The following is a 23575-nucleotide window of genomic DNA, read 5'->3' on the forward strand; positions in this document are numbered from 1 at the left end:
CTTGGAGATTGCGTGGCCTGGGCACCACATGACAGGAGAATGGACAAGATAATGGGAACTTTGTGACTCGATCTCAACGACCAACGAGGGTTTAGATTGAACAATGTAATTTATTACTGTAGGCCAAACGATTTATAGACCATGTGCAATGCTGGGCTACCTAACAGGCTTAATTGGTACTCGCATTGTCCTGTGAAACTTCATTATTGGGCTTTTTCTCCAATGATGTATGCATGTTGCAGTAACTTTCCATTATCTAATTGCCACTGGCTTATTTTGTGCAACTTTCTTTTTCCTAATAGAAGGATGGAAACCCATTAAATTAATCATTTCATGAGTGGTTGAAATGAATACAGACAAGATTTAATAATTGTGCAATTCAAACATCCGAGGTTCATATAACATCGAATATAATCTAATTTGAATTACTTAACTGCAATTTCAGAAAAAAATAATTGTTTAACAATTCTGTCCGATTTATTTATTTCTTAGTTTCTCCTTCTTCAGTAAGGAATAAGGAGACACCCTGATCAAATTTGATCCACTCTTCCACTTCTACATATAAGCTTTAACTTTTAGTTATTTTATTTTTATTAATAGTTTTATACCATATTTTATTTATATCTTTTAAATTTGCATAACGGATCCCTATATATTACGGAGTAGCAGTCTACGACGGGAGAGCTATTTTAGCATCCAAACAAGCTTACATTCCCAAGTAAAGAGAAGTCACCTGGCTGGATTTGTGCTGAGTTCATGGTGATCCACAAGCAACAAAGCTCGAATAAAGAATAATAATTTCCTGATACGAACCTTCACAAAAGATGGTGAGTCGGTTTTCCCATGGATCGGAGAAGGAAATAAATGATCGAATAAATAAACCGGCAGAGATCATGTCAGACCGGCCGGCTGCGGGGCCTGCTTCAGGTGGAGGGCGTGGACGCAGGGAATCTACTCTTCAATTCATTCCAAACGGTTATTCGGCTACCGTGCCCCACCGTGTCATCATGGTTGGATTTCTTTTCTCCTTCCTTTTCCAAAGTTATGAGTAGAACTCGATAAGCCAAAGAAAAAAAAAAGTTCCACCGCCACCTACATCATTTGGATAGCTAATCTACGATCAACAAACAAGGGATTGCAAATCTGTTTCTGTACTTTTAAATCTACTATGGGGTCCCCGTGTGGATGCAAACAGTGAGAAGGGTTGGACACAGCTAACGTTTTGTTCAGAAACATTATTATAGCAGGGTTGATACCTAATAAGTTGAGTCCATATGTCCGGTTTAACTTGGTCAAGAAATTTTCGCCTTTGATGGTGTTATACATGAGGAGCATCTTGCATCCTTTTTAAGATGATGGGAAGGTAGGTAAGGCTTGTTCAGACTTGACCTCGCTTGAACTTTGATCCAGCTCTTCACGGGTCCTTATGGGTCCCAGAAATATCTTCATTTCCAAGCCTATTGACTATTGTCCATGAAGTTACAAGCTTTCTAGCTAGGGGAGGCACGATCCCACTAGCTGTGGTTCAGGTTTTAGGTTTTTAAAACAACATATGTTCTCCCAACAACCGCATTTGAGCATAACTGTTAATTTAGTTAGTTGGTAGATCTTCTTTAAAGATTTAGAAATCATAAATCATATATTTTAATAGTCTCTAATATATTTATTTGAAATAATAGAAGATTGGGTTTTAGCTAAGCAACAAAATCGATTGATTAAATTAATGTATACATGTTTTAACATGTATAGATTATGATAAATAAGATGGATTTTTCAGTTAACATACTTTATTATATATTTTAGCATGTCGGCATGATAGAAATATTCATTTTTTTATCCATATAATATATAGATTAGAAATCGTTAAATTGTATGCTTTTGGTTTCTAGGCATTTTTTGTGGTGATCAACAGATCTTTAACTTGGATGATCCGGTTACTAATTTTGAATTTGACAGTAATAGATATTCTCCTCTCTCAAGAAGAATATAGTCTATCTGGGATATAAATTTCCAATGTAACTAAATATGGATTAAGTAATGTTACACTCAGGAAAAAAGTGCAAACATAACATAACCAAGCTCTCTCTCTCTCTGTCTGTGTGAGCGCGCGCGTGTGTCATGCACCATCCATGCCACATTCCCAACACTCCATGGAAAGGAGGGTTATGACACATTCAACCTAATTTTGTTTAAGAAATGGTTGGATAAACTATGCATTCAGCCCAAAATCAATTTGCTTGGTGAAGTGAAAAATAGGTTTTAGGAATCCTATGCTTCATTTTTCGTGAGAAATGGAATTCTATGGCACATGTTATGGCAAAAATATTTTTAATTCGATGGGTGATCTATCGAGGATCAAGTAAATGGATTCACTTTTCATTATGTTGTATTTAAATCTCCTTAAACAACAAAATTCTATGTGGAACATTGGTTTTATCAGCCTAGGACATGAATTTAGTTGGAAAACTTGACCTTCCCGTTGACATTTGGCGCCTCAGACTTTGCAAAAGCACCTTTAACTACAGGTCTCCAATATATATACTTTAGATTTTTCTTTTGACCTCCAATAAATTCTTTCTAATAAAATGGTGACAATTTGTCTCCATTTCATTGAGTATGTGAAATGACACAAAGAAAGGAGATCTCAGAGAGATCAATCCAACAAAAGGAAAGGGAGAAAAACAAAAAGTGAAGAGAAAAAGAATGGAGAAGAAAAGGAGGGGGATACAGCAACACCCGGCCTGTCTCAGCCATGATATATACTCTACACTTTAGAAGAGACAATTCTACACTAATGCCCAGTCAATCACGATACGCCAAAAGCAAAAGTATTATGATTGACTTAGAGAGCATTAATTATAATGCGTTGCGGAAAAATTATGAGGAACGTGTGAATTGAACACATTCCTGATATGGATTAGTTAACCATGCCATTTAACTTCTAGCAAGCTTTGCATCAAAAAAAAAAAATAATAATTAAAAGAAAGCCTTCTAGCATGAATTGGTGTAACCAATCATACTGATCATGGATCTAAACCATGATTGAGGGCCCCGAAAACAACTTTCTATTTTTTTTTTTGGCTTCAGTATGACCACTTTTTCATTCATTGCGTGAGTCTCAAACAGAATCATCATGGTGTTATTACTTTTTTTTTTTTTGAGGAAATGTTGCCTTGTTACTATAAAACGAGAAAAGCACAGAATATTATATAGATAAACCAAAACATGGAGAAAATTACAAATTAATTACTATACCTTTGTCAGTGGAGTTGGTAGGGCATCTCCTTACCTTGAGAGAGCTAAATTATTCGAGCCACATTTGTATATGGCGTGACTTTACAAGTTAAGTAGCAAACTTCAGGTGCATGCAAGCATTTAAAGTTAAAATTTGTTACAATTTCTTAGATAAATATTTTTTTTGTCTTTTAAACTTATGCTTGAAATTCTTTAGGTTATGTATAGTTTCTTGTCCATAGTCCATAATACAATTAATCAATTAGTGAATCACAAAAAATATATAATTATGCAGAAAACAATTCAATAACTCAATGTTTACCTCTAGATATTCTTTTCTGCTTTCACAAATTATTTTATTCTTAAATAATCTTCTTCTTCTAGATATGTGCATTGATGCATCTTCTTCTTCTTATTCTCATTCCCACCTTAGATGTTTCACTATGACAGTCGTAGATTAGATTGTGATCAAAGAATTACCAAAAGCAGAATTTTATTTGAACCAACTCAGAAGACATTGCAAGAAAGTTCTTTTCTTATAATATTTGATGCTTTCTCTTGTATCTCTTTCTCATCAACCGATTTGCAACTGATACAAGCACACACCAAGCTCAACCTTTCAGTGATTGCAGCAGCAAACCAGATTACCATAAACTTATTATACTCATATTTATATATGCTGATTATCTCTTCTCTTAATTTTTTTATTTATTGCTCTCCTTTTCAATTCAGGGAGCCGTATGATTTTGGTTTAGTGTGGGCTAAAAATCACATATCATTTTGAATGTCACGCCCATGCTTAAGCTTTTGGTTTCACATAGTGTAAGCTTTGGTGTTGCAAAAGAATAGTCCCCCAGATTTTAAGTAAAATTATATTGCATAGGGGAACAAAAATTAATTACATCTACAGCGGTAATTAATAAATTAAAATCATTTGGCTAATATGCGTTGCCAAAATGTCTAGTATTAGTCAATCATAAAAATCTATGCAAGCACTTCATTGTAAGATTCTACCATTTTCTTGACTAATTAATTTGGAATTACTTCAATTTCACTAGACAGCCCTATTGATCGTGTTTGGACATATAGAATATGTGTAGGTACTAAATAGAGCTTTCTATGTGTCACTTTTAGATTCTTCACTCGCCAGCATGTTGGTTTTAGTTTCAAAGCACCTTTTGATGAGTGGCAGGCACAAAGTAGCCCACAGTGTGCCAAGGGGTAGATGGACAGACAAGAATCCAGCTCTTGGAAGACCTAAATCGAATTAAGCCGAATATAAGATATCAACATGAATATGACCCGCTAATTGATGAAATTGAAATCGTCTTCATTAAGTTGGGTTAGATAAATATCGATTAAACAAATCTTACTATAATTAATCATCCTTGACATTATTGTTGGATCTATATCTCAATTAAATTTCTTCGTAGTAAGATGCACACATTTCGGTGAGATACCTCACTTGACCTAGCCCATGTTTTAAGTAGAAGAGATCAAATTCAATCCTAGCTCAAAGCTCAGAATATGATACTCCAAGTGAATTGAGCTATGCTCTGGATCAAATCATAGTATTTGGATAGGCATAGTTGACATGACATGTATCTGTATTTTTGATCATTTGAATGCATGGATGATCATGTTTCATCCTACACATATAGCAAAAAAATTGCTTGGTCAAGGGGACCGCCAAAAAAGTAGCATGGACGTTCTCCCTAGGGAGTTGCAAATGTCAAGGCATGGTAATTGGTAAACACGTGAAATTTCTCTGCTGCAGCCGCTGGGAGCCTGGGAAGGGGAGTAAAAGGCGGAGAGCACATCGGAGTGGCAAGCTCCTAGGTTTGAATATTTAATTCTAAGCGGGCAAATTAGGAATTAGGGTTTTTATGGAAAGGTGGTGGGAACAGGTAACCATGAAAAAAAAAAAAATAGTACAATACCACCTCACTACAGCTAAGCAGTTGCCAGTCTAAATCTCCCTTTTATTATAATTTTTTTTTTTTTCTCTCTTACCCAATAACCAAAGAAACCACCAACTTAAAAAGCTAAGCACACCAAAATCATCCCACACACCTATCCATCTCCCTTTATAAATACCCCCTGTAACCCACTCTCCCTCTGCCCCCTATTCTCTCTCCCCCCGGGTCCTCCGTCGTTTCTGAGTCCTCTCTGTCCCTCCCTTCTCGGCCATGGCGGTTCGGCTGGATGTCTATCAGATCTTGTCAGGTTTCCCATGGCGCTCTCTCTCTCTCTCTTTCTTCTTTCTTAGGATTCAAAGATCTTTGTATATAGCTTTTTTGCGATCCAAATCCTGAAAATATTCTTATGCCACATCCTGAGATCCTTTTTTTTGCTCAACAGAGATGTTTTCTCTTCCCTTCTTCTCCCATGGCGCTCTCTCTCTCTCTCTCTCTCTCTTCTTTCTTTGGATTCAAAGATTTTTATGTATAGCTTTTTTGCGATCCAAATCCTCAAAATATTCTTATGCCACATCCTGAGATCCTTTTTTTCTTCTCAACAGAGATCTTTTCTCTTCTCTCGAGAAGAAGAGAGGATCAAGAAGTATGGATGAGTGTATTGGATTTGATTGCTGTTTTTGTCCTTCTCTTCGTTTCTCCCAGTTCTTCGTTCACATCTATGGTGGTTTTCCGTTTTAGGGGTTGCAGGGATCGGAGATGGGCGGCCTTTCGTTGGAGCTTGGGGGCTGTTAGATTCCCTCGGCTGTGGGGCCCGCCCACCGTCCTTTTCCAGTCCTGCCACTCACATCCCCCCACGTCAGCCTGCGCTCGTGTCCATGTGTGGGAGTGCATGAACCTCAGAGTTTTTATCTCCTCTCTCTCTCTCTTTCTCCTGTTTTTCCTTTTATCTTTTCCAATCTTTTTCCTGATATTTTGATCCAAAGATACAGTATATAATCCTCCTCTCTATCACTATTTTAGTACTGTGTCTCGTTTATCTTCATGACCTTTCTCTTGCTCCACAAAAAAAAAAAAAAAAAACTCACCTTGGATATTTGGTCCCCTTCTTGGGTTTTATGTTTCGTGTTGTTTCCTTGTTCCTCCTTTGCTTCTTCAGTGATATTTGATAGCTTGGAGGCAGTCGATGTTTGCAGGTGTGGCATCATCAAGATTCACATTGGTCTGAGCAGCCGCAGTCTGATCCTTAATGAGAATCTTGATGATGCTGCATCAGCAAATAAGCGACTATAACCATATGAGACGCTGAGATTTGTGGTCGACATTTTTCACTCGCACTGGTGTGGTATGGTTGCCTTTGTGTTATTTGATTTCTGTTTTACTTTATTTAAAAATGTTCCCAGATTACGTTTATTTCCACTGTTCCAAGGTTTTTTGCTTGCTTGTAGATGTTTATGTATCAGAATGTAAGGAGAAGTTGCCAGAGGATACTTATGCCATGCACTATATCATTCTTTCTTTCCCACATTATTACATGTAAGTCATAAATTTTCTAGTTCATAATTTCTCTTATTTACTTAATTTTTTTATACTATCTAAGAGGAGTAGAATAAGTCTCTTGAAGGGAGCATGAATAAAATTACTGAAAGTAAATTGTATAGCCTTTGATTATTGTACTTAGTTAAATGATTGTATGGTGTAAATCTGATTCTTGTGGTAACAAAAGGTGGATAACAAGAGAAGCAAACTATTTAAGTTTGATGAGAGATTCCATTGCGATATGATCTTAGAATCAGAACATTAGTTATCATCATTGGAATCTTCTTTTAGGAGTTGACCTAATTGTTCTCTCTAATAGCTTCTGTGAATCAACCAACTTCTTTATAAGCATCTATTAACATAGCTGCACTTAATTGATCAATATGAGTTTGAATTATGTTATCTAAGAATTGTAAAAAAAACGTAGCATGTCTGAACATGCAGTCACCAGCTTGATGAATATTCACAGTGAATAATCATCATACATTTCAAATATTCGGTTACTAAGGGTTAGACTACACGGCATTGAATTCTTTAATTGTTATTAATTGAATATCAGTCCATGTGTTTACTCTCCTCTTTAAGAGAAAGATGGGAACCCAAGCCCATCAGATTTATTTCATTAAAGTTATTAAACTTATTTACACTGCCTTTGAGTTGACAGATCTGGAGGTAAGAGATCAGCAAAGAAAGAGAGTCAAAATCTCTTGTTTGGTTAACAAAATTTGGAGAGATTGGAAGACGAGAAAATAAATCAAGAAACGATTTCTCCTTTATCCTACCCTTTTCTTTTGTTATTTTAAATCTGTCCAAAAGTGGAAAGATCTGGAAAAAAGAGAACGGGATGGTTAGACTATATGGCATTTGAATTATTTGTTATTAATTGAATATCAGTCCATGCGTTTACTCTTCTCTTTAAGAGAGATGGGAACCAAAGCCCATCAGATTTATTTCATTAAGGTTATTAAACTTGTTTACACTGCCTTTGAGTTGACAGATCTGGAGGTAAGAGATCAGCAAAGAAAGAGAGTCAAAATCTATTGTTTGTTTGGTTAACAAAATTTGGAGAGATTGGAAGACGAGAAAATAAATCAAAAGAGAACGGGATGGCATGAAATCCTTACACATAATTCTTTTCCATGAAAACCTTGCATGTGTTCTTTTTTAATTTCCTTTTGTAGAAAAAGTCAAGTTTCCTCTCCATTCTCACCCTTTACATCCGAAGAAAGGAAGTGAGATTCCATTTTCCTTTTCTTCCTTTCTCTTCTTTTATCTTGTTTTTCCTTTCATAAAAAAAGTTATTCTTTTAGACTTAAAACTGGTGAGCAACAATTTATACTGTTTTATCATAGCCTATCAAATAAACTGTTAAACTGAAAATGGAATCCTATTGATCTTTCATTATTTTATTATTTTTGTTAAGATAAGTTGCTCACTTTCTATCTGGATTAGAGATACATCACTGTGAGGATGATTCCACAATCATGTTGAGCAAACCTTTTTTTCTCTTTCTACCTCTTTGTATTCTGTTTTTGACTATCTGTTGCTAGATTGCATGCTAACCAATAACACACATCTTTTTTGAATCTACGAGTTTTCAGCATTTATGTGTGTTATGTCTTTTAGTTACAATTCTATTAGACTGTCTTAAGATCCAATTTGCATGTTATTGAACATTAGTTTGTAAGAATTCTTCTTGTACATTATACTAGTGATTTTTTGCCGTGAAAGATATTCAGTCTCTGTATAAGAATTAAAAATACTTGATCGCAACGTAATTTGAACCTGACGTAGTGGAATTCATATGGCAAGAATTGGATGGAGCCAATGCATTAAACCAATGCTTAAATAAAAAAGAGTATTTCAGACCCTTGTGTAGTATGTTCTGAGGACTCTTTAATATAACTGTACTCAAATTAGGTGAGAATGGTACATTCTATAATGGAAAAGTTGTACAATGAGAATGCCTTTTGAATAGAGATTAAGACATGGAAAAGTTGCCAAAGGGGCATGTCAAAAGCCTTTGCACCGAGATTTACCACCTATCACTCATGCAGGTGGACCTTCCTTGCGGTGCAATTTGCAAGCATTACTTCAAAGTGGACCATCCTCAGGGAAGTGTCCTACTCACCTCTACAATGTACTACTCATCAGTACATTTATATACACATTGATCCAAAGTATATATGTATTTGGGTATAAAATTTCTCTCGTTGCTCCCTTCCTATAATGTGTACAACATGCACTTAGATTAGCACTCATATGAAGGTACATACTCTCTCTCTCTCTCTCATGTGTACACCTGCATGCATATTCAAAACAAAAAATTATATGTGCACATTCATGTATTTTTTTCCTGTAACTAGCGCATGAATAAAACATGTCTATGCCTCTTCACAATATATTCGCTATTTAACAGTTCAATTGGATATTTTCATTTATGTCACTACAAGCATCATTAAGAATAATGCCTGTGGAGGTTGGATGGTAGCATGTCATTTTCTATTTTGCCTCAATGATCTTCATGATAAAAATCTCTTATTTTTCTCGTGGGATTTGCTACAGTGCTCCTTTATAATATTTTATAAGAAGTTATAAGGTATCTCAACCGTCGAATAGATTAGGTTATTTAGGGGATTTCATTCGCAACAACTTAGCTACATATTTTACCAGCTTTCTTACTTTTTTAATTCTTTTTATGAGAAAATAGTTTTTATTACTGGCCTCTTTTTTATTTTTTTCAAAAGAAAATAATATTTTAATATTTTTCCTAGCAGTCGGCGGTGGTGGCGAAGGAGGGGAGGGGTGGACGGAGGCGGCGGTGCTTGGCGATGGGTGGAGGTGGGTGGGGTGCCGTAAGGGGGTGGTGGGGATGACCTCAGCATCCCCCGCCTCCTTCTATATACGTTGTCGACCTCTTCCCCATCCTTCCTCCTTCTCTGTCTGCACACCGCCCCTCCTCCTCGTCCTCTCCTCCGCCTCCTCCTCCTCCTCCTTCGTCTATACCCCACCCCTCCTCGTCCTCCGTTTGCACCTTGCCCCTCCTTTCCTCCTCTCTAAGTTCCACGATAAGGGCCTAGGGATTGGACTGAAGGGGGAGAAGGCCAGCTATTTGGAAAGAGCTCTCAACTACGCTCTCCACCATTGGTGTCACTATAAAGACGAACCTGGATTTCGAGAAAATTACCACCCCAGCTAGGAACATTACTGGCTACAGGAGGTTGCTGGTGGACTAATCTTGACCATCTACGTTGAATCGGATGGCCATAGTTTGACTTCAGTAATAGATAATTTTACCCTTCGGAGCACCATAAAAGAATCATTTCTCTTATGTCTGGTATATATTTAAGTTCCACCTTTCTATATATTGTTGGTAATCATGTCCACATTATGGCATCCATATTTGTCAAGTGTCCTAGAATTGGCATGTCAAGAAGATCTTGATACAAGGACGCCATGCAAGAACCAGTGTTCTATCGGACAACCAAGTTAATAAGGAATCATCATCAACGAGGTGGATGCACTTAAAAGCAGGTAGCAAAATGAACGGATCCCTGATGTTCCTGCCATAAGGGTGATCTTCCCGCTCCTGATTAGCAATTCAAGCCTAACATCTCATGCATTTGAGGGTGCCTAAAGGATTCTACTAAATTTTCTTCAGATTTATCGATGTAAACCACTGTTGTACTGGTACTATTATTATGTATTAATTTCTTATGGTCGTGCGTCATCAACGTAGCATGGTTCATGCTGTTAAACATTTGCTTAAATGAGCAACTATGGAGAGGGTGCCTTTGAGGGATGACAAAGTAATTGGGGAGTGCCTTTATCTTTTATGCTGGCCGCCATCAACTCTACTCTCAAGGCATAAATGATTTGAAGACTGTTGTATTTTTCTGTAACGAATTCCACAAATTCATATCATATGATGGTTCCCAACTTTATTTAAGAGTTTGAATTTTAAGGTATCTGAAGCCATGCCATAAAACTTCTAGAAAAACGCACCCATCTATGCCCTTTATTAATGTGCACAGCAGCAGTGTCTGGTCCAGTGAAATAATAAATGAATTAGATTTCACGTGAAGATGAGTCCTTTTCTTATCCGCGCGGCGTTCCACTCATGGTTCCACTCAAGTCCGCGATGCTCTCCATACCTAAAACACCTGCAAGGTTCTGTAAAGCTCCCTCAAGGATCACTTCTTCCCAAGGAGCTTTGAGAGCCTCTGTGCGTCTGCTTTTTCTCATTAGCAGAAAACCTGTGCCACCGACCTTTATTTAAGTTCTGTTGGTCTTCTTGTTCATTATAGCTGTAGTAAATCTTTTCAGCTGGGGACCTATCTTATTCATTATAACTGTATTAAATCTTTTCAGCTGTGGAACTGTATCTTGAGCTTGAGAGATTAACCATTGCAATACTTTAAGAATATATCTATCGATTGTCTTGCATCAAATCAACTTCAAGTCTCTACTACTATCGCATGCATACTCTTAATTAAGTTTCCTTAGAAACACTTCTTTATTACATTTTCTTCCTTGTCTTATATCATTTCTTAGAAGTGGTGCATAGTGGTGGGGCATCTCTCCTTCCTTGCATGTGCATGGGGTACGTAGGCCTTTGGGAGTGGCTTTTGCTTTTGGACTACTTGGGAAAGCATCCTAATAACATAATTTGCCAGCCTCAGCTTTTAATACGTAGGACTACGTGGATGTAGGTAAGTTCGTTAGAGCTAACATCTTATTTCCATACACTAAGAAATTAGTTTGTTAACCAAAAATAATAACTTTTATTTATACGATTTCCGATGCACAGCCAAAGCTAATATCGCACATATCTCATTATCTGCACGGTAAAGTGGTAATGCAATGCTGAAAGGACGTCCTACAAAGCACCAAATAGGCCTCTGGCCAGACCTGGCACGATCATGCATGTGCAAGAGTAAGCTTTAGTGGTTTCAGGCATATAACCTTTTGAAAAATGCCGGCCTTGAAAAGCTTATCCCCTATGCAATATTGAAAGCATGCTCGGCAGATGTTCAAATTATTATTCTAAAACATCATATAGATTTCTATCTTTCAAGCTGAACCTTCCTTCAAAACCATTTCTAACCAGACCAACATTTAACATGCATTTGAAAATGAGTGACTGCATGTAAAAGTTTAAGAGGGTATATTTTAAGAAATTGTGTATGATAAGCCTAATTGCGATTTGATATAAGTGCATATATTAGAGAAGTAAGAAGTGTACCATAAGACCAACTATGATTTGTGGAGTTGCTACATAAATTTGACTCCCAAGTCCATAAATTACACCGCAGCCCAGTCACAACTGGCACAAGGAACTTATATATAAATGCTACCAGCAAAATGCAAGCACTCAAAGGCCCAATTTTGAGGAGCTGTTGGCAGTAGAGTTTTTAAAAGTAGAGCTTTGGGAGTAGAACTTTTATAAAAAGTTGTTTGCTGTTTGGTAACCATTTTTCTAAAGTATTGTGAAACTTTAATATGTGTTTGGTAAACATATTATGCTTTTGGAGGCTCCATTTGGAGGAGCTGTTGGTAGTAGAACTTTTTGAAAGTAGAGATTTTGGAAGTAGAGTTTGTATAAAAAGTTGTTTGCTGTTTGATAATTACATTTCCAAAGTGCTGTGCCACTTTAATATGTATTTGAAAAATAAACTGTGAAAGTACTTTTGGTATGACAAAATGACCATAAAGTATATTGCATAATATTATGCAACAGAGCATAATAAAATACAATATATATTAATATATAAATATATGATATAGTGTAATATTACTGTAATGTAATATAATATTATTATATCATAATAATATAATATTATATACTATAGCATAATAATTTAATGTAATATTAAATTATTTAACATAACATATCAATGTATTATGATATAATGTAATATAATATTAAATTTATAGTATAATACAATAATAAATATATAAAATATTATAATTATTAATGTAAATTAATTTTTTATAATATAACAAATTTTCTAACTAGGTGATAAAATTGGTTAAATAATTATTCAAGGAATATTTTGTATAATTATTATATTTTATCACGGGTATTTTGGTAAAAAAAATAGCTTTCCAATTAGGCCTAAAAGTACTTTTTTGGAAAGTTCCAAAATAGAGCTTCTCCCAAAAAGCTGTTTTTAGCTTTTTAAAAAAGCTAAAATAACTTCTCAAAATTTTTACCAAACATCCCTATTTCATCTAAAAGTGCTTTTGGAGGTCCATAAAGTACTTCTTGGCCCTCCAAAAGCTCTCCTAAATTGGGCCTAAGGCCATGTTTGCTATTTGGTAACTAAGATCCTATTTGCTATTTGGGAGCAGAGCCGTTGGAAGTAGAGCTTTCTGAAGTAGGCTTTTATAAAAACCTGTTTGCTATTTGGTAACTACATTTCTAAAGTGCTGTGGCACTTTAGCATGTATTTGGTAAACAAACTGAGAAAGTACTTTTGTATGACAAAATTACCATAAAGGACATTGCATAGTATTATACAATAAAGTATAATAAAATATAACATATATTAATTTATAGATATATGATATAGTATAATATTACTCTAATGTAATATAATATTATTATAATATAGTAATATAACATTGTATACTATAGCATAATAATTTAATATAATATTAAATTATTTAACATAACATATCAATGATTATGATATAATGTATTAAAATATTATATTTATAGTATAATACAATAATAAAGGTATAAAATATTATAATTATTAGCGTACATTAATTTCTCATAATATAACATAATATTAAATTATTTAACATAACATATTAATTTATTATGATATAATGAAATATAATATTATATTTATAGTATAATACAATAATAAAAATATAAAATAATAACATAAAACAAGAATACCTTTTCTTGCATGAAAGAGAGTCTGATCCACGGCTAGGATTCTTTGTTAGAGCTCCAGCAGATTTTTAGATTTATAAAGGGATAAAGTATGGAATTGTTATATTTTATTATGGATATTTTGGTTAAAAAACAGGTTTCCGACAAAGCTCAAAACAGCTTTTTTCGAAAATTCCAAAATGTAACTTCTCCCAAAAAGCTGTTTTTAGTTTTCTGAAAAAACTAAAACAGCTTTCTGAAAAAAAAAATTTGGCTCTCCAGAAAGTGTTTTTTTGGCCCTCCAAAAGCTCACCCAAATGAGGCCTAAATGGTTTGCCTTTATTTTGGTTTGACGAAGTGCTCGTATAATTCCTTTTTCACTACCAGAAAACACGCGTATAGTGACGGAAAATTAGTGACGGACCGTTATCAATCACTATTTGTGACTGATTAGTGACCGCCAGAAATTTGGTCACCGTGGTGTAAACTTAGTGACCGATTAGTGACAGACCGGTCACAGAATGCGCGGGTAGGATGGGCGCCAAAACTTAGTAACCATCATAGTGACGGGATATCTGTCAGCAAAATGATAACCGAAATTGCAACCCCGCAGTGACAAATTCAGCCGTCACAAATATCGTAACCTAAGTATTTATAAATTTTTAAAAGATTATTTTTGGCGGTGACAGGTTATTGACAAAAATTTCCGTCACCAAATTTAATTTTTAATTCCATAAATATTAAAAATATTATTTTTGAGTAAATCTAAATTAAAAAAAGATAAAAGGAGGAAAATCCAAAATGAAACTAAGTATGCCCGCCGTTTTGCCCAAATTTTTTCGATAACTCAAATTCCAAACGCTCTCCAGAAAACTCAAATTCCTTCTCATTTTCAAATCTTATGGTATTGGCCATGACCCATTTGTACCCCTATTGCAACTTTCCTGCAATGGGATTGGATTTTGGAAGAAGGTCTCGAATTTTTTTTTACCATGCTTTATAGTTCAAAAATATTTTTTCTAGCAAGTTCCGTCCAATCAGCCTTCTTCCAATCAGCCTTATAGATAAAAAATAGTTTAATATGAAATTTGGTTTGCACACCGACTTAGTCCAAAAATAATTTAATATGAAATTTGGCTTGCAGTCCCGTCCCGATTTGGAGCTGGGTGACAGGGTGAGCCTGTGACTCGAAGCATTTGGTCTCGATTAAAAGATTGGCGTGGTTAGGGATTTGGCATCGCGGCTTCCCATCTTCTCTCCTCTCCTCCACCTCCGGCCTCTCCTCTCCGGCTCCCCCTTGCCGACGGCGACCACGGCTACATCACGCCTCCCGATCGCGGCTACATCACCTCGTCGACGCCCCCCTCCTTCTTGCTCGTCGGCTAAGATTTTTAGAACCCACAACTGGTCTTCCCGGAGGTAAACCCTAACCTACCGAGGGTTTCATTGTCTCTTTGCTCGGCGCCTGTGTTCATCTCCTTCTCGCCCGGGACGAGATCATCGCGGCTACGTCACCCCGTCGACGCTCCCCTGTTTCTTGCTCGTCGGCTAGGGTTTTCAGAACCGGTTCTTCCCGGAGGTAAACCCTAACCCCATTTCCTTTTACCCCATGATAACAAAATAAAAGAAACGAAGAAGAGAAAGAGGAAGGGGGAAGGAACCTACCGAGGGTCTCTCCCTGTGGATCCGGTGCCGCGCTTGATCGCCGTACCTTTCGATTATATACATGATCCTGTGTTTACATCTCTTTGTGTTCATCTTCATCTAGTCATTATATACATGATCCAAGATTCCAGATGTGGATGTAAATGTATACATTTTAATCTCCTTTCTGAGATGCTGTGGTGAAGCAGGGTTTTTGAGATGCTGTGGTGAAGCAGGGTTTGTTTCCCTTAATTCCCCGTTGATGTTTCGTTTTAGCAGACGAAGTTTTTGATTAATAGTGTCTGTTAAGTTTGGAACCGCAAAATCTCATGTTGTGACATGGAGCAGCAACTATTTCTTTTTTTTTCTTCCCTTTTTTCTTTTTGAGAAATATGAAGCAGCCAGGATTTAGAGAATATATGTTCTCGGGGGTTCTTCTAAATAAACAGATCTCACTCTTTGGCGCATGTTTTAACTTCAACTGAAAAATTGATGAAATCATTGACTAAAGGCTTGTGTTTCCAGCTGCCAAGGATTATAGTAGTACTTTGTTTCAAGAGTTTCAACATCAGATATTGTGGTTCCAATGGTCCGATACTATTAGCTCTCAATGATTAATCTCCATTTTTTTATTGTTCATGTGAAAATATTAAGGGAAGAGTTGTGTATCATTGGTGCAATTTTTTTTGCTCCTAAATCTGAATCTACAATAACCTCTAATTTAATGTAATATAATTGAATATATTTTATTTACTTGGACCTTTGTAGGAAATCTAATCTTTGTGTATTGTGATATATTTGAGCTTTCCTATGAATATCATTCGTCAAGCACCAAACTTGGGCCCATTAGAGATCTAATACTTAAAAAAGAGTATCAATTATTGATTCTTCATCAACTTGCAAAACTTATTTTCATAATTGTTGAATAGTACTTCAAAGCATGCCAGTCATGCTTCTTATGACATTGGTTTACATTTTTGAAAATTTTTTCAAAACTTTAACTTGACTCTGTAAAGTTCATGGATTTTAATTTCTTCATCATGTTATTCATTTCTACAATCATTGTTCATCTGCAAGGAAAAATGGAAAGTGGTGGAAAATGGTGTTGCTTCATGGTTGTGACTTATTTCCAGTGTGCAATCAAGAAGGTGGTCAAAAAGCTTGCTAAGAAGTACCATGCTTTCCTAGCATCAGAGGCGATCATGTATATTGACATTTGTTCTATGTGAAGCAGATAGTATTCCATATGTAAATTTGGATGATTTGACTTGTATTCCTTTGTCTTTGTAAAGATTAAATGCTTTTTGAATATTGCTGGTATTAGATGAATGAAGAGATAACTTGTAAAGACTAATTCCTTATGTTCAGCTTTTTATAAAGATTGAATGCTTTTTTAATGTCAATGATGCTAGGACAAGATTGAATGACTTATTTTTGTCATTCTTATGATAACTTCTCATCTTCATAAATATCATACCAGTTTTTGTTTCTTTTACATTTTTTATGATCTTGCCTTTCGTGTTTTTTAATGGCCCGATTTTTAATATTTTCTAGGCTTTCTAATGTTGTTTTATTTTTTTGATTTCTAGAGGAACTATGTCAGTTGATCGTAATTGGATGTACCACCGACTTAGTAAAAATGGTTATATAAGAGCTGAGTTCTATGATGGAGTTAAAGGGTTCCTTGAGTTTGCATTTACTTAGTTAGAGTATTGTAGTGGTGATAAGATTAGATGCCCTTGTATGAGATGCGACAACCAGAAATTTCTTAACCGTGATACGGTCAATGTTCATCTGTTGAGAAAGGGGTTTACACCGGGGTATTCAACATGGTTTGCACATGGGGAGTTACTTGGTGCAGTTGCTCCTGTAAGTACAAGTGCAGTAGAAGCATCCACATCAATGGATATTGGTTGTGAACATGGTCAGCAATATAGAACCATGGTGATGGAAGCTATGGGTCCAGAAGAGGAACTTCATTTGAGTAGTGCACTTGAAGTTAATCATAAGGAAGAGCCAAATAAGGATGCTGCAGATTTTTATTCTTTGTTGAAAGATGCAGAAGTACCTTTATGGGAAGGGTGTAAAAAACACTCTAAGTTATCTGCTATTACTCAATTATTAAATTGCAAGTCTGAATTTAATATGAGTATATCTTGCTATGATCGAATCATGAAAATAGTGAAGAATATGTTGCCGGAAAGTGAGAAGCTGCCCCTTGATTTCTATCAATCAAAGAAGATGCTTCGGAAGTTGGGGTTGGAGTATAAAAGTATTGATGTTTGTGAGAATAATTGTATGCTATTCTATAAGGAAACAGAAAATTTGATTGAGTGTACTATTTGTGGTCATCCTCGATATAAACTCAGAAGAAATGATGGTGGTGGTAGGAGAAAAGATGTTCCTTATAGAAGGTTGCGATATCTTCCAATAACACCAAGACTTCAGAGGCTTTTTATGTCAAGCAGAACGGCTGAAAACATGTCATGGCATGTAAAGGGAGGTGATTCAGATGAGATGGTGCATCCTGCTTGTAGGGAGGCTTGGAAGCACTTTGACCGCATTCATCCATCCTTTTCTACCGAGCCTCGTAATGTGAGACTTGGGTTATGTACGGATGGTTTTAACCCTTTTAGCCAATCAGCTCGTCCTTATTCTTGTTGGCCAGTTTTCGTAACAGTTTACAATCTTCCACCATCAATATGTATGAAACGACCCTACATTTTTCTAAGTTTAGTCATTTCTGGACCTAAGAGCCCCGGCAAAAGTATCGATGTCTTGCTTAGGCCTTTGATTGATGAACTTAAAATATTGTGGGAAGTAGGGGTCACCACTTATGACATTTTTAGAAAAGAGAATTTTCAAATGAAGGCAGCTTTATGGTGGACTATCAACGATTTTCCTGCATATGGCATGCTTTCAGGATGGAGTACACATGGAAAGTTGGCATGCCCGTATTGTATGGAGAACTCAAAAACTTTTACACTACAACATGGTGGGAAGACTTCTTTTTTTGACTGCCATCGTCAATTCTTGCCCATGGACCATGCATACAGATACCAAGTTGATGGTTTCTTCAATGGTAGAATAGAGACAGACCCCCCACCTCCTCGACTGTCTGGTGAGGAGTTGAAAAATAGGGTCTCTGCCTTGCCTAATATAACTTTTGGTTTGAAAGCCCCTAAGCACACCATTCCTGGATTCGGTAAAGATCATAATTGGGTGAAAAGGAGCATATTTTGGGAGTTGCCCTATTGGCATACACTACTTATTCGACACAATTTAGATATCATGCATATTGTTCGAAATGTGTTTCTCAATATATTTTACACTTGTATGGATGTAAAAGAGAAGACTAAAGATAATGTGAAAGCAAGGCAAGATTTAGAGCTGTATTGCAAGCGTCCTAAGTTAAGGATTCAATTTGTTAATGAAAAGCTAGTTAAGCCTCCAGCTTCCTATGTATTGTCCAAAGACCAAGCAATGGAGGTCTGCGAGTAGGTGAAAGGGTTAAGACTCCCTGATGGATATGCTTCAAACATATCGAAGTGTGTTAACCTGGATGATTATAAGTTTTACGGGTTAAAAAGTCACGATTGTCATGTTTTCATGCTGAGTTGCTTCCAATTGCATTCGTGAAGTATTGCCAGCACCAGTGTGGGATGCATTGACAGAATTAAGCTGTTACTTTAGAGATTTATGCAACACAACTTTGCGTGTCCAAGATATGGAGGTTCTTGAGAAAAATATTGTGGTAACTCTCTGCAAACTTGAGAAGATATTTCCTCCTGCATTTTTTGACTCAATGGAGCACTTACCTGTTCATCTAGCTTATGAAGCTAAGGTTGGGGGGCCCGTGCAGTACAGATGGATGTACCCCTTTGAAAGGTAACAATTTCTATAATTTCATTAAATAGTTTTTTTGTATCCATTAAATTTGAGAAATTAACATATTAATCTTATTTATAGGCTTATGCATGATATAAAGCAGAAGGTAAAGAATCGAGCATCGATTGAAGGTTCTATTGTCGAAGCTTACATCATAGAAGAAATATCAACTTTCTGTTCGCATTATTTTGAGCCTTCTATACAAACGAGGTTAAATCAAGTTCCCCGTAATGAAGACGAAGGGGAGTTTGATCTCGTGGATCGTCTATCCATTTTTGCTCATCAAGGTCGACCTTTTGGAAAACCTTTTGGAAGGCATTTGACTACTCAGGAGTTTAATGCTGCTGAATTATATGTTCTTCTGAATTGTGAGGAGGTTCAACCTTTTGGAAAGTAAGTTACACAAGTACTTAATTATAATCATCCTTAAAAATGCATATGGAGTACAATATATGTGATTATAGCTTTTGTGTTGTAGGTATTTTGATGATTATATCCGGCAATCTTGTCCAAATATAAGCCAAATAGATTTGGAAAGACGACGCGAAATGGAGTTTCCGGCTTGGTTTAGGTCATATGTGAGTACATAATTCATAAATATAATAATAAATTAGACTTTCTCTTGATTTATTCTTATGATATTATTTTTATCATGCTAGGTTAATGACAGTAAAAATCATGTTGATGGGCGCTTAAAGGACCTATCATATGGCCCTGGGAATAAAGTTAAATATTATAAAGGCTACTTTGTGAATGGGTACAGATTTCACACTAAAGAATATGGAAAGGATAAAAGAACCTTCAACAGTGGTGTGTGCATTAAGGGAAGCAGTTACAATGACTTTGAGAGCGACTATTATGGGATGTTGGTTGACATTATCGAGTTAGACTATTTTGGGGTTGGTAATAAAGTAGTGTTATTCAAATGTGACTGGTATGATAGAGACAAGGGTATGAAAGTGCACCCTCAACATGGCCTCGTTGAGATCAATTACAAACTAAGACTTCCAACCAATGATCCTTTTGTATTAGCTCAACAAGCACATCAGGTGTTCTATACTGGTTACCCAGGTAAGAAGAAGAGTCGAAGATTGTGGTGGGCAGTAATTAAGACAAAAGCTAGAGGTAGGTTCACTCCTAGTGTGACAGAAGAAAATTTTCTTGATTTTTATCAAGAAGAAAACCACAGGATTCCTACCCCAATCTCGATGACAGATGAGCTTGATGATCCAGACATTTTGGTTGGTGTTAACAAAGATGCAGAAGATATTGATGCAGCAGAAATTGAGTTGACAACTAACCAAATGGAAGAGGACTTTGAGGATGAAGAAGAAGATTTTGAAGATGAACAAACCGAGGAAGAGGAGCATGAGGCTGAGGAAGATTAAAATACAACATGCAACTTTGTGAATGCTAATATAACTAATTTTAGACTCATAAATTATAATTGTGCAGACATGAAAAAGAGCAAAGGGAAAGCAACAGGTCCACTGATTGTTCTTTACTTTGATTGGATTTGTTGACATTTACATTGTGAAATAACTACAACTTTTTATTGTTGTGCAGTTATGGCCAAGAAAAAAGGAAAACCAAGAGGTAATGGAAAAGCAGCTTTAATACTGGCTGCTACTCAAGTTCCTCCTCAACCTTCTAGGTTGCCTGAGCGTGTCGAGGATTGTCATGATGATGATGATTACATTCCTGATGGGGACATGATTGAAGAGGTGGATACAAATGAAGAAATAAACGATGAAGAAATGAATAGTGCAGTGCAAAATCATGAGGATACAATGAATGAGGATCAGATGAATGATGAACTTGGGATTGATCCACGACAAAGCAATGGCCGAGAACCAACCCTTAAAGCCCCTGTTGATGCAAATGGAAAAGTGATTGTTAGGTGCACAAGAGGAATGTATGAAAATATCACTTTCTTATATCACTAATTTGAATTTATGTGTTTGTTGCATTCAAAGTATTTAATTTATTTTCTAATGAATATTTTTTAAATTGCAGGTTTCTTGATTATGAGGTCAGTCACAAAGCTGTTGCTATCATGCGCCAAATTTTCAATGGTCCGTGGTTGTCATGGAGGGAGGTCCCTACACACGCTAAAGTTGGAATGTGGAACAAATTTGAGGTGATGTAATTAATTTATATTTCTTATCATTAACTTTTGCCCTTGTTACACATGCCAATTAATAAGTCTGATTACTTGCGACCTATATATTGTTAGGAGATACACACAATTCTTCCAGGACAATTGCATCATGTGCATCAAGTTTGGGACAAGCATTGTCAGCGACGGTTGACAACCTCATTAGGGAGGGTCAGAAGCCAAAAGCTTCTGGAAGCAAAAGGAGATTTAAATAAAGCCCGTGATAAACCCCCTAATTGGATCTCTAGAGAAAATTGGAATAAGCTAATTGATATTTGGATCTCCCCAAAATGGAAGAAGAAATCAGAAGCCAACAAAAATAATAGAAACACCATGAAGAATGGTAGCATCTCTAAACACTGTGGATGATCAATCGCATTTGTCAATCATGACGAACGACTGGTACATATCTTTATTCAATTAGATTTCTATAATAATTTTTATATGATTGTTCAATCATCTTAAATTAGCCCATTATATGTTAATAAATTTTTTCTTTTCTCTTTTGTAGAAATTAAAGTTAGGTAGGGAGCCAACAATAGTTGAATCTTTTAATCGGACGCATAAGACAAAGCAAGGCATGGGAGGATATGTAGATAAGAGAAGTGAAGCTGTCATGGTAAGTATAATTTTTTTATGATTCATAAATATTATTGAGCTTGCTCATGTTTATCTCTTGTTTGATCCACCATAATGTTTTTCTCTTCTTTTAAATCAACTGGCAGGCAAAGTATTCAGCTGAATACTCCAAAAAATATGGTGATGCCTCCACCTCAGATGCTCCTCCACGTGATTATGACTTGTGGTTTGAGGCAACTGGTGTCCCAACTCATGGCCATGTCTATGGCTTTAGTCCCCTAGAGGATCTCACTGTAATTATTGGGCAATCATCATCCTCTTCCACCTCTACAAGTCAAGCTCCAGAGCTGTACACTCATGAAGACCTTCTACGTATTTTTGAGCAAGAAAAGAAAAAATGGCAAGAGGAGGTTCTTCAAAAGATGAGAGAAGAGATTGGCTTTGGAACAAGGCATGCAGATCGGGGGTGTAATGGTGATTCTGGTTCTGCTGATCATGCTTCATTATGATTGTTTTTGCCTTAGATGATAGGTCCTTGCATTCCTAGGAGGAATGAAATCTCTGTTGATCTTTATGACATATTTTTAGACTTTGATTTTGATGGATTCAGGACATGTTGATGCCAATTTTGAATGACATTTAAAATGACTTTTGCGTAATGTTGAATGCCTTTGCTATTAATGATATTATTATTATTATTATTATGAGCCAATCAATGTACCAAATGTACCAGGTTATTAGATTGTGATCGGTGTCCAAATTTTGGTTACTAAATTGTTTACCAAGTATTATGACGAGCAGTCATAAACTTAGTGACAGGATTTTGGTTAATAAAAATTGATTTTGCTCAGCGCGTTTGTAACCAATTAGTGACGGTAAACTTATCACTAGGTCAGTGACGGGATTAATGACAAATGTAGTGACAAAATGTGTGACCATGTCTGTGACGACTAAATCTGTCACTAAAGGTTGTGACAGATCAGTGACCAAACTTGTGACCGCATTCTGTGACAAAATCAGTGACCAAGTTACCTTCGTCACTAACTCTGCAACTAGATAGTGACGGAAAATACATAATTTCTTAAATATTTAATTCTTGAATTTGTAACGGCTTAGTGACGGCGGTTCTGTCACGGGGGTTAGTGACGGGAATCGCCGCCGTCACTGATAATTTAGTGACACGTGTTTTTGTAACCAAGTCAGTGACGGGAGCTCCGGTCACAAATTCCATATTAGTAACCGGAAACACGGTTCCGTCACTATACGCGTGTTTTCTGTTTTTTCTTTTTCATGAGAAGAAAAGATGTTCTATGATTTCACATTCATGCAAGTAATTGCTTGCCGTTGCTTGTCCAAAATCTCCTATGAAATTTGGATACATATATTAGACTAGGATATATTAACCACAAGGGCAATGGATGGACGACTGTGATCTACCATAGAATGCCGGGTTCTTCTAAGAAAATTGAGGCACACTTCTTGACTTGTTAAAAACGGGAATAATTAAAATGTGGAGTTGCTCTTGGACGGACAAAAGATGTCCCATAGCGTTCGCACTATACAGCTGTATCATATTATAAAATAAGAGAGTAACATGTCAAAAAGATTTTATCTATCAAAACTGTTGGCCAAAATGCCATTAGATTTAGTTGATAAAACTTAGTAACAAAATGATGTTTTAAAAGGGTATAAATGTAACTTTGTAGCTAAATTTGATACATATCATGTCAT

At 36.1% G+C, this 23575-nt stretch overlaps 1 protein-coding gene and 2 long non-coding RNA genes across 3 annotated transcripts; all 3 read left to right on the plus strand.

The window, feature by feature from the left end:
* The first annotated feature begins 5185 nt into the window (after positions 1–5185).
* LOC113461071 (uncharacterized) lies at positions 5186–10417 on the plus strand. Its single transcript, XR_016395748.1, has 2 exons — positions 5186–6686; positions 8747–10417. It is a non-coding gene; the product is annotated as an uncharacterized LOC113461071 (long non-coding RNA).
* A 6545-nt stretch (positions 10418–16962) lies between these two features.
* On the plus strand, positions 16963–18720 carry LOC120110936 (uncharacterized). Its single transcript, XM_088723313.2, has one exon. It carries the CDS (start codon positions 16963–16965, stop codon positions 18718–18720), a length of 1758 nt encoding a protein of 585 aa, XP_088579439.2.
* A 2287-nt stretch (positions 18721–21007) lies between these two features.
* Positions 21008–22503, plus strand: LOC148703184 (uncharacterized). The gene is made up of 4 exons (XR_016395749.1): positions 21008–21022; positions 21124–21667; positions 21777–21884; positions 21991–22503. It is a non-coding gene; the product is annotated as an uncharacterized LOC148703184 (long non-coding RNA).
* Positions 22504–23575: the final 1072 nt, after the last annotated feature.

The sequence above is a fragment of the Phoenix dactylifera genome, chromosome 6 (genome assembly GCF_051530095.1).
Source record: "Phoenix dactylifera cultivar Ajwa chromosome 6, Ajwa_hap1_PhDact_Kaust_v1.1, whole genome shotgun sequence".
NCBI classification, from domain to species: Eukaryota; Viridiplantae; Streptophyta; class Magnoliopsida; order Arecales; family Arecaceae; genus Phoenix; species Phoenix dactylifera.